At 37.4% G+C, this 12,498-nt stretch overlaps 1 protein-coding gene across 1 annotated transcript in view; it reads right to left on the reverse strand.

The window, feature by feature from the left end:
* Positions 1 to 12,184, reverse strand: part of Ttk (TTK protein kinase) — a 42,972-nt gene extending 30,788 nt beyond the window's left edge. The window contains exons 1-10 of the mRNA XM_028756205.1: positions 12,092 to 12,184; positions 10,768 to 10,924; positions 7,437 to 7,650; positions 7,033 to 7,139; positions 3,807 to 3,950; positions 3,234 to 3,348; positions 3,021 to 3,093; positions 2,834 to 2,928; positions 1,515 to 1,602; positions 243 to 360 (exon numbers count right to left, since the gene is read on the reverse strand). Coding sequence (XP_028612038.1) covers positions 243 to 360; positions 1,515 to 1,602; positions 2,834 to 2,928; positions 3,021 to 3,093; positions 3,234 to 3,348; positions 3,807 to 3,950; positions 7,033 to 7,139; positions 7,437 to 7,650; positions 10,768 to 10,903 — 1,090 coding nt within the window. The 5' untranslated portion in view covers positions 10,904 to 10,924; positions 12,092 to 12,184. The remainder of the gene's footprint in view (positions 1 to 242; positions 361 to 1,514; positions 1,603 to 2,833; positions 2,929 to 3,020; positions 3,094 to 3,233; positions 3,349 to 3,806; positions 3,951 to 7,032; positions 7,140 to 7,436; positions 7,651 to 10,767; positions 10,925 to 12,091) is intronic.
* Positions 12,185 to 12,498: the final 314 nt, after the last annotated feature.

Genomic DNA, 12,498 nt, shown 5'->3' on the forward strand with positions numbered 1-12,498 from the left:
TGTGTGTGTGTGTGTGTGTGTGTGTGTGTGTGTGTGTGTGTGTGTGTTATTTTTTGATAGTTTCAAGCACACAGAATGAATTTTAGTCATTTCCATGCCATGGTTATCTTCTTTTATCCCTCCCTTATGCCCCCCACCCACCCCCTGAAATCCTTTTTATTCCCAAGTCCCCCTTTGTCTTTCATAGCCTTCTTTTGTCAACAGCCCAGTGAGTTTAATCAGGTTGACTACATAGGACTTACCTTCCAATTTTGTTTGACTTGAATCTGTTTTACTCTTCAAGGTTACTAAATCAGACATAAGTTCAGAACTCTTTTCACTGGACACCAGAGTGTCTTTCAAATGGATAGTTTGAATGGGCTATACAAAAAGCATAGAAAGATTTCAAATAAGATAATGTACCATAAATAGCAGTAGTACTAATTGGTCTTAACTGTTAAATATAATACAGTTTTATCTATGTGAAAAGATTGCTTGTAAAGCTATCTCTCATATTTGTAGGCTTACAAACTCCCAGAAAATATTAACTTCCTAAATTACTGATTACAACATCAGGAAAGGTCATAACCATTAACTTGACAAACATGCTTTGAGTGGACATATTAATATTACTTAAATTTTACACTATACATCACTCCAAAAAAAAAGGTTAGAAAATGTAGGTCCAACATAGAATAAGCCTGATGATAAGATGTAAGTATCTTGTTTACCCACACGATTCTAGTCTTTAGTTAGTATGTGCTTATGGATTTTGCAGTGCTGGGAATTGAACTCAGAGCCTCATATATGATAGTTATGTGCTCTACTACTGAGCCAAATCCCCTGTCCAAATTGTACTATGTTATCAAAATAATAGCATTAGTAAAAATTGGCATTTATATAACCTCAAGGCAGTAGTTATTATAAATTGAGAGGGTATAATTTTTTGATACAATTAAGTACCATTCCCTAAAAGTAGAGACAATTATAATTTTAAAGAATAGATCATGAAATCTTATAATGTTGAAAATTCACACTGCAATGCCAGGGATTTAAGCCAAGTACCAAGAATATTAGAATTCCTACAAACTACTGTATCTGGAACTAGTCACTTCCTGTGCAAAGCTGACAAAGGTGGAGGCATAACAGATTAACTTTAATATTTATGCTTCCACCTCTGCAATAACATATACTCTGGGTTTAAAGATGGCTTGCTCAAAACTGTGTCAGTAAACATATCAATAAACAAAACCTGGGGAATAGCTCCCCTGCTGATTCTCAGACCCAGGCCTACTAATCCATTTAAACACATGCCTAATTAATGTACCTCATGCTTCTTCTAATATTTGCTCTAACACCTTAATCTTTGAGAAACAGTCCAGGACTTCTGTGCCACCTCTCAGCAGTAGACTCAAACTTCCTGTGGCTTCAGCAACACTTTGAAGACAGATAAACACTAGATCCTTTCCCTAAGGAAAGCTCAGTGAGTTCTAGACCAGGAACCTTTGCTTCACATACATTTAAAATTGTAATACCTTTAAACCTCTCAATTCATAGGAATCATTTCCACTTGATTTGGATCCAGGCATAATCGAATCTCGGTATTCTGATCCAGATACCTTTCTATTACCCATGAGACAAAAAGATTTTAACAGTTAACATGAAATTGTTTCATTCTTCATTTTAAAACTGGCTTTCAATATACATAACTAGTACATAAATACTTTGAAATGGAAGCATCTCTTTAAAAGTGACATAATTCTAATGTAAAGGTGACTATGCTTAAAAATGAGGTACTGAGCAATGACAAAATGATGAGGAGATAGATGACTGCCAGTGTCTTCATTACCTAACCAGTTACAGCTGGAGCTAAAATAAGAATGTGGGAAAGAAAAGTATGTAGATGAAACTCCATTTCAGGTTGCACACAGATCAAGGATAAAAACATGTAAAGAACTGCATGTGGACCTCTACAGTCCGGCATATAGTCTGTCAGAAAAAGCTGAGTGAACCTTGAGGGATGGGAGGGTTTAAAAAAAATACATTTTAAGAGTGGGGAAAAAAAAAAATCTCCAGTACGCTTCAACTAAGTATTTGAAATGGAGGTCCAGAATAAGATAACAGCATCAACTAAAATAGTTTGTTTTTTTTAATATTATTAGCACATACCACCATATTGAGCACATTTCCATTTCTTATTTGGGTGCAGACATTCAAATTGACAGTAGGGGACTATATCGAATGAGAATGATCCTTTGCTACTTATATCTATCTATCTATCTATCTATCTATCTATCTAGACATAGACATATTTAATATATATAAACATAACATATATAACACACACACACACACACACACGCACACACACACACACTTAAGATATAACGTCTGCTTACCATATGGCCAGGGTGATCCCAGCAACCCCTAGATTTAAAAGATTTTCCTGACTCAGCCACCCTGCTAGGTCTGCACCACATCACTTAGCAGCCAATTAACTTATTCTTTTTTTTTTGATGCTTAAGAAACCCAGTAACTTCTACTAACAAAGAAAGACTTAGTTATGCCAAGCCTGGTGAACACAAACACCCATAATTGCATGAGGCACAGATTATGGCTGCGGTACAAAGGTTAAGGCTAGCCTAGAAAAATTAGTGCAATCTGATCTCAAATACACAAACAGTAAAGAGAGGAACACGGATGTACGTCAATGGGAGAGAACTTGCAAAGATATGGCCCTGGGCTTAGTACATAAAACTACCAAACAAAATAAATTAATCCTTAGTAAAAAAGTAAGATTCAGACAAGAATCTTTATATAAAAACAAATTTTAAAAACCCAAACTGAAACATACCTTTTTGTAAATTGTGGCACAGCTGAACCATCTGTCTTCACATAGTAATCTGGGCTGTTTAGCAGATTAACTGGGACTCTTCCAAAGGGGCATGACTAGAAATGATTTGAAAGGTTAAGTAACCAACTGGGACACAAAAAGAATTCACTACCATCACCTTTCTCAAAGTAGACTCAAAACAACGTACCCGTTTAGTTTTGTTAGTCTGCTTTAAGGGATTTCGATGACTGACTTCTGCATCTTGCGGAGGCATGTTCTCTCTGAATAGAAAGAATGTTGCTGTGATGTTTTCAGAGAATACTATTAATAATGTATCTTCTTTTTACTGCTAACTGTAGTTATTACACTAGTGTGAGGATATCAAAGATAATCATGTAAAGACCTGAATGCATTTTCTTACCCATATAAAATCCTGGCTGCAGCAGCCTGTCCTCTAGAATCACAACTCATGTTCCTATTCTGTAAATTTCCAAGAGAACTGGAGATTGATTCTTGGGCAGTTAGTACTGTAGATGCTGTAAAAATTTCACAACTATGATTAAATTTACAAAAAGAGTAATTTTACAAATAGGAATATTTTAAAAGACAACTTATGATAGGTAAGAATCTCCATGAGGGACATGGAAGCATGACAACATCTGTCATCAATACACTTCTTTCCAACTGTCCCTTTAAATCCTCTCCACACATACAGCTTTGTCCCCAGGGCAAAAGTCTGTCCTTCACTAAGAGCAAAAGACTAAGGTCCTAATGACTTTGACCAAGTCATTGTTAAGGAGTTACGAACACAAGGTTAATGTAGTAAGGATCTTTGTTTCTGAACAGCTTACTCCTATACACCTACAACTTAACTTTAAGTTTCTTTTTTTGTTTAAGTTTTTAAGCATTATACCTAAATAAATTTTTTTTCTTTAAAGTATCCTGAATCTGAATTTTACCACTTCTGCAAAGCACAGTACACTTTAATAACAACCTGATAAACTCTTTTTGTCCTCCTCTGAAAGCAGCTGCTTCTTCTGGAGGTGTAAGTTATGGATGGCAATCTCCAACATCTGCAGCGGCACCGCCCCAGTCTCCACAGCTTTATAAAGAAGCTGCTCACATTTTTTAAGATTGCCTAAGAGAGGAAAAATACTGTTACTTGATGCAGCATCCTTTGCTCACTATTCCCAGCTTTTTTATTCATTAGGACCTAGTGGAAAGATTAGACTTACTCATATTATTGCATAAGGAAATAATTTCTCACTTATCACATATCTAGTTTACTCCTCTATACTAATTCCTATTCATCACTGAAAACTATTTAGAAGTTTAATACATTAGTGTGTGTGTGCACACACACGCACACACACACTACAGCAATTAGAAGCATCTTGAGTACACTCCATATAAAAGCATTTGTTATAACATACTATTCATAGTAACATTTAATCAAGACTGAAAATTTGCTAAGAACACTTCTAGCAAGAGGATTTACTAAATCAAAACAAAAAGTTAAAGGGCTAAGTAGCATCTGCTGTTAGACTGATCTATACCACTACCAAAATACAAAATAACCAAGAAAGTTTATTCAACCACAGACATTACCAAATTTTCTTTCAAATACAAACTTCATCTCTAGTAGTTGGTAAATAGTCAATGTGTACATCATGTAGCACATAGGATGTTATCAACAGTCTTGGAATTCATGGGCTACAATGCTATGTATATGACATTTAGGATATAGAGAATATCACATAAGAAAAAACACTTCAAGACCTAACCACAGGAAACGACTCTCTGAATAGAGCCCTACTTGCTCAGAAAATGAGACCCAAACTGGCATGTGACATTAGAAAACTTCTGTACAACAAAGGAAATAGTTAATCAAGTCGAGAACATGGGTGTTCTTTGCCAGTTATGCATCTAATAGGGGCCTAATATCTAAAATATATAAAGAGCTTAAGAAACTAAGGAACAAGAAAACAACCAAATCAATAAATAAGATAACAAAAAGATAGTCATAAAGGAAAAAATACAAGTGGTCAATAAACACACAAAAACTGTTTAACTTCACTAGCCAAAGACAATGCAAATCAAACTACATCAAGAATCCATCCACTTTACTCCAGTCAGTATGGGAGTCATTAAAAAAATTATATATATATATATCAAACAATAAATGCTAGTGCAAATGTGGACAAAAGAGAATTCTTATGCATCACTAATGAAAATATAAACTAGTCCAACCTCTGTGGAAATAAGTACCAAGTTTTCTCAAAACACCAGAAACAGATCTAACAACTCTGCCTCTCCTGGATATTTACTTATTCAAAGGACTGCAATTCAATGTATCACAGATATACCTCACATCAGGTTTACTGCAGCACTATACACAGAGCACCCACACGGAAGCTCACAACCATTTACCAACTCCAGGGGCCAATGCCTGCTTCTGACCGATGTGGGAGCCAGGTACGTACATGGTTTAAGTACATACATGCAGGCAAAATACTCATACAATAAAAAGAAGAAACTATTCACAACAGCTAAGCTGTGAAGCCAATATAGATATCTAACAAAAATGGATGACAAAAATGTAGTAGATATGCACAATAAACTATTTTCAGCCACAAAAAATAAAGTTATGACCTTTGCAGGAACATGAATACAACTAGAGACAATCATATTAAGCAAATTAGGCCAACCTTAGATAACCTCTTTTTTTTCCTCTTTTATGGTTCTATATTTTATACTGTAACACAAAATCATATATATATTTAATTGATATATATACATACATATATATATATATATATATATATATATATATATATGTATACACACACACACACACACACATACATATATATATATTTCACCTCTACTTGCATATATACATACATATATTCAGGTAGAATTTAGTGAAATTGTATAGAGTAACCATGGTGATTAAAGAGGGAAGGAAGAATTAAGAGTTCCTGAAAGAATTAAGGTGCAGGAGATATGCTCAACATCCAATATATGTCCATAAGAAAAACTTAAAAACTAAAAATGATAGTTAGTAAGAGATAACCTCTAGTTACTCACAATTTACAATTTTAAAGAATATATGGTAATATTGAATCCATATGTTTACTAAGAATAGTGACTGAGAGAAGTACTAGTAATTTAAAGTCTTATTAACTCAGGTCAAAAATCCATTAGAGACTCGATAAAAACTTTGGACTACCCTTCCCCTCTAAATGCATACAGCAGTCAGTGCGCAGCCTCAGGGAGCTGCATTAGCATCCATCCTGTTCAGAACAATCACCATTTTGATCTAATGGTTACTGCCAAACTTCAGTGATTTAGTTGTTTTTATAGTCAGTTCAATTTATTTGTTCCAAGATCTAAGAATTACAGTTACCATTGGAAGGGTCTTAAAGGCCTGACCAGACCTGCCATAAGAAGCAAGAATCAATTTTTCTAGGAGAGAAATGTATGCTTTATACATACACAGCTGACTATATATTAAATTACTAGGATTTAGGAATCCCATAGGTAAACTCGGCATTCTCAAACCATGTCTGCATTATACAGTATTTTCCCTACCTCAATCCTGGGGAGCAGCTTGCACTGCACAAACCTTACTTTCGGAGCTATCAGAGGGACGCTGCTAGCAGTGGTAATGCTCAACTGGTTAGTACATGAAATCAGAATAGCAGCACAAATAAGCAGAGGAATAAAAGACTAGGCAGAGGATACTCTGAGGGTGTAGCCAAAGATCTCCAGAAAAAGCAGAGGGGCACCAGCCAAAGGGCTAACCAGGGAAAAGATGTCCTGGCCTTAACTAAAAAGGTAGACTATGACGAATCACATAAGCAAGACAACATGTGGCTATGAAGCCACAGCCTAGACAAGATTACCTAAGTGCCAGCTAAAATGTCTTATCTTTTATTCTACAAATACTAAATAGGAAAAAACATTCCTTGAGATGTATCCTGAGTAAAGGACACAAATGCAATGTTTGTACTAACTCCCACAGAACACTCCTTATGAGTATAGAGACAGTACAGCGAATTCTCTGGACTTACACTATGCAGCACTCTCGTCCCATGGTCTCATCTTATCAATTGTAGTATTTTTGCTTTAATATTTCACTTCAAATCTATGATTCAATATTAATGTTATAGTAGAATGTGCTTTCACTTAAGATGTAAATGTGATTTTCAGATTACCTTGAGACAGTTCAAACTGTGCAAAAGATACATGCACAAAAGCAAACTTCTTGCAGTTTTCTCTGGCCATTTGAAAGTAATCATGAGCATCGTCAGGCTCTTGAATACTGCAACAAAAGATTAGACTCAAATTTATAAAATCAAAAGATTTTATAACAAGTACACATGATAACATCTGATTTTAGACTATTCTTTTTTTATGTGAAAATAAAAAACTAGGTTATACTTGTGTACCATTTTACGAAATGTCCAAACTGTAACTCTGAGGGATCTATGTCCACAGAAAAAAAATTTACATTAAAACAAAAGTACTAGTTTAAAAAATACAAATTACATGTTTTTACCCTGTCTCTCTGTAATATAGTACATAGTTGGTTCCGTGTAGTTTCAATGCTAATACTTACGCTTTTAATTCAGCAAGTCTCACTTGTATTCGAGCAAAGCTCTCATTCTGTCCATATTTATCTGGAGGAAGTGCTTCAATCGCTTGACTATACCGACCAATCAGCTTATTTAAAAGCGCATCATTTAGAGGTGGGCTGTTTTTCTCTAGTTTCAGCAAGAAATTCAACCAGTTCTCTGGGGTGTTCTCAACCATCATAATTTGGTTAACAGTTTCTGAGTTATATGAATAAGGAGGAAAAAAAAATCACAACTGAGAAATAGACAAGTTACTTTTCCAAGTTTCTTTTTCCAAGTTACCTACATTTCTCTTAAATGTCTTGCTAATTTCCTGGTCTCACCAGTCCATGCCTTCAGAATCTACAGGGCTTCTTGTGGGTATCAGCTTTCTTGCTGTGAAATTCCATGATACATAGAAAAACCAAGAATAAACTTCAAACTAGGCATGGTGTTGCATACCTTTAATCCCAGCACTGGGGAGACAGAGGCAGGCGGATGTCCATGAGTTTGAAATCAGCCTGGTCTACATAGTAGTTCCAGGACAGCTGGGGCTACATAGAGAGACCCTGTTTCAAAACAAAGAAACCCTGTCTCAAAACAAACAAGCAAACAAAACCACAACAGAAAAGAATAAACATCAGATGATTTTGTCTTTATTTTTATAACAGGGTCAAATAACCCAGGGTGGCCTTCAATTCAATACTTAGCTAAGTGCAGTCTTGAACCTCTAACCTTCTACCTTGACAACCATGTCTGGTTTGCCTAGTATGCGCAGCAATGGGCTAAGTCCTGCAAATATAATTGTCACTTGGTAAAGCACTTATTTAGTGCTGACTAAATCCTCCTACTTAGGATATCTTTTACTAGTTTATTAATAATTTTTATTAGATAAGTACTTTAAATGACGATTTCCTGAAGAAGCTATTACTCCATTTGTAAACAAAATGACCCTTTCTGCTTTCCAGCAGAGCAGCTCCTTCCTGACTTTCGATTGTTCACTCTAAATTTAATCTGGTTGAATACTAACAATGTAGTTTTTTTTTTTCAGTTTTGTTTTGATTTTTTTGTTTTGATTTTGTTTTTCGAGACAGGGTTTCTCTCTGCAGCCCTGGCTGTCCTAGAACTCACTCCGTAGATCAGGCTGGCTTGAAACTCAGAAATATGCCTGCCGCCACCACCACTGACTGGTTTAATTTTTCAGTCTTATTTCTACTAATTTCCTAACAAGTTAGCTTGTGAAATACCTAAAAAATATATTTTGGTATTTGTGATTTGGAGATCAATTTCTCAGGCCTCTGGGAATCAGGCTCACTAGTGAATAGAGTTCTTCCCACCAGTAATACCTTTTTACCTGAGGAAAATTTTAAGCAACCACCAGGAATACAGGTATACAAAATAGGTACACAAATTGAACATTTACTGACAATATCACCGATCAACTTATTTTAAAATAATTCTTTCTTACACATTTTGGCTGAATATCTGAAATTGCAGGGTACAGAGCATCTTTAGTGTTCTTCAGATTTAATCAGTATTTTGAGTCTATTGCTAGTAATGCTGAGAATGTAGGTTACCATAAATATGTAGTACAAATAGAAGAAATATGCTTATGGCAATTTTAGAAATGCTTGGAAATTCTACTCTAATCTCAGGAATAAATTAATTTAACAATATTTGATGAAATTCAAGTCAGAAGGCTTACAATTTTCAAAATTATTGATTCTAACATATTACATTCCAAAGTTAAAATAATTTGATACATCTAGGAATAACAGTAGGAAGATGTTTTTAAAAAGTCTTGTTTTTTATCATTAAACTATTGCTTTTCTCCAAAAGAAAGAACCTCTGTATGTACAGTAAAGACCTGACAATTTATAATATATAATCATCTCAAACCTAAGCCAAGGTCTTGCAGGCACTGAGTGGTGGGACAATGAGCACAGTGCAAAGGACCGCACTGTGTCCTTGGAGTCAAGGCTACTAAGCAGCATGGGTAAGCACAGGAACAAGCACCTTGAGTTTATTACATGTTCGCTTTTGAATTAAATTTCATTAAGCATTCAGACACTGTTGTCAATTTTACCCTGACCCACCATTCATGTAGTTAGTGGGGTTTTAACCCAGTTTAAAAAGACAGAACACAGACCATCTGTTTTTATCTGGCAAATATCCACCATTTAAATGACATCAACCATTTGAAACATAAGTAAGACTTATAAAACTAATGTGTTACACTATAGGGATTTTTGCTCACGTGGTACTTGACAATTTCTATCCGGCTTCTATCTAAACCCTGGATATAACAACAGCTGATCTCATGGAAATGACATTCTAGTGGAGAACAAACAGGTCAATAACATACACAAATACATGAAGTGCAAACTATACAGGAGAAGAAGATGGGAGACAAACCCCTATCTCAGTAGGTAACTATCTGAAACAAGTTATCAGGGAAGGCCATGAAGAGAGACATTAACAAAGACTAGAGAGGTAAAAGTGAACGCCTATTTGGGACAAATAGAGACCTCTAGCTAGAACAGGGGTAAGACAGGAAGGAGGGGTACAGCTACAAGACCAATCGGAAGACACCTCACATTCAGTATTTGGTGTTAAGACTAAATGTAACTTCAGAGGACTGGAGAGGTGGCTTAGCAATTAGGCCTGGGTTCCATTCTCAATGCCTACATGACAGCTCACAACCATCCCCAACTCCAGTTCCAGAGGATCCCATGCCCTCTTCCCACCTCCAAGGGCTCAAACACGAATGTGGTACATACATATACATGCAGGTAAAACATTCACATGTAAAGTAAAATGAATAAATGAATAAAAAAAATTAATTTCAGTAAGATTGATGAGCCTTCCTCAGTTCCTAGCAAAAAAAAAAAAAAAAAAAGGAACAGTCAAAACAAAAAACCCTACCTATGTGTGGATAGCAGGCAAAGTAGCCAACAAAGCTCTCGAGCAGTTAACAGAAGAGTTACGAGAACTAACTACCTGTGAGCACACTAATGAATGATTCTTTTTTGTTGTTTTGAGTTTTTGAGACAGGGTCTTACTGTGTTTACCACACTGGCCACAAACTTGAAATCTTTCTGCTTCAGATTCCCAAGTTTGGCATGTCTATCTGTCTCCAGCAAAAATGTTTGTAATGTTTCCAGACAAAAGAAGTTCAAGTATTAAGTACAGTATAATGGATAGCCATCAATTACTGAGGAAACAGAAACAACTACGTTAGGCAACACAAGGTAGTTAATACTTCTCACCTTTACTTTAGAGTCTCTAAAAGATTTTTAGGTTTTCGTCCGTTTTTTTAAAAAAAGAAAAACTCACCTGTGGAATCAACACAGACTTTGATGGAGTTTAGCTCATCAGTTAGGTCTTCATTTATCTTATTTTTAATATCTCTCACTTTGTTCATGATGGAATCAATTGTCAAATTTCTGACGATTAACTCTTCAGCCTCCATTTCTAAATTGTAACTCGTCTCCTGAATGAAGAAGATAGAACATTAGTTTTGTAAACATAACTAAATGTAATTGTTACTGTTACATTTAGGTGTTAGTGGTGCACCAAAATCAAACCAGGGCAACAAAACCCACAAGGATATAGCTTGTAATTTACCAGAAAAGTTTCAACAAACCAAACACATCTATTCTTCCCAGTATAACATTGAGGTTACACTATGTGAACCTGGAAAATTCTGCCCACATGAAAAAATGCTGGTCATTTTTGTGTTTTGAGTAAGGGTATTAAGTAGCCTAGTATGGCCTTGATCTCTATGCTTCTGCAGCTGGTCTTGCTTCATCTCCCAAGCACTAGGTAGGAACGGAGGGAGATACATACACAGACATACACAGACACACACACAGACACACACACAGACACACACACCACCACCTCCAGCTGATGCCTTTTAAAACTTCATTTCACTGAATATCTTCCTTTCAGTTTTTTTTCTAGAAATTTTTTCCTCTGGGTGGTCAGTAGATTATGAGAGAGAGAGAGAGAGAGAGAGAGAGAGACTGAGACTTGTGTTTTCTTGGATTCTGGAAGTGACAGAGGAGACATAAGGAATCTGTCTGGTAATAAGTTGTCCCTTTGGTCGCCTATTCTGCCAGCGTAAATATTGACATTGAGAGCATCATGCATCCTCCTACTGATAACAGATTTTCAGCAGTTTGTCCCTGACAAAACCATGATTTGTGCTTTTATCATTCTAATGCAAGGATCAAGGTACTGTCACAGTTCTTGAGCACACGTTTTGGTCATCTGCATGATGGTGTTAACCACTGGTCAACAGTCTGCAGTCTTTCTCTCTGTCACTCTGTCTGCGATTCTCTACAACACTCAAGGTCATAGCCACCGTGGGGTGTTACAATAAAAGGGGGCCAAAAGGAGGGCAGCAAGGGGTTCTCCACCTCCTCCCAGCTGACAGCCACCATGGGGGCAGGTCCTGAGAATTGCACAACCAGTCCTGGCCTGCATCGCACACCCGCGGGCTTCTGGGCCCTGCTCCCCGTCCACCAGCCTGGGCTCACTGGCCGTATCTGCCCGCCTGGCCCAGGTCCCCTGCGTCTACTCGCCGCCGCCCTCGCCACCCAGCAGCCTCTCGCCGGCTGCAGCCTCTCTGGAACGCCGGCTCTGCTGTACCCACCTCAGAAAGCCAAGCTGCAGACAAAACAGCGGTACCCCAACACCTCTCCGGAAACACGTTTGAATTTCCCCGCTGCCTTCGCCACCTCCTCCCATTGGCTACGGCTCGTCACGCGGCAGCGTCGGTCGTGATTGGATCCTTGAGCCGCGCCGCTTCCTGCGTTGACGTTGGACGCGCCTACCTCTAGCGGCCCGGGGAATTGCCCACGCCTGGAGCCACTCTCCTGCTGGCCTTCGCTGGTGCGGCCAGGGGTCAGGCCCTTTTTATTTGGTGCTCCCCCGCTGAACCTTCCACCACCCTCCAGGGAGCCCTGGCATTGTCTTCAACCCAAGACCCGCCCTTTCCTTTGTTAGGATTCCGGTCCCCTCCCTGTCGGGACTTCCCTGTCGGGACTTCCCTGCCTGAGC

This window comes from Grammomys surdaster, unplaced genomic scaffold (genome assembly GCF_004785775.1).
Source record: "Grammomys surdaster isolate TR1022 unplaced genomic scaffold, NIH_TR_1.0 126113, whole genome shotgun sequence".
Lineage (NCBI taxonomy): Eukaryota > Metazoa > Chordata > Mammalia > Rodentia > Muridae > Grammomys > Grammomys surdaster.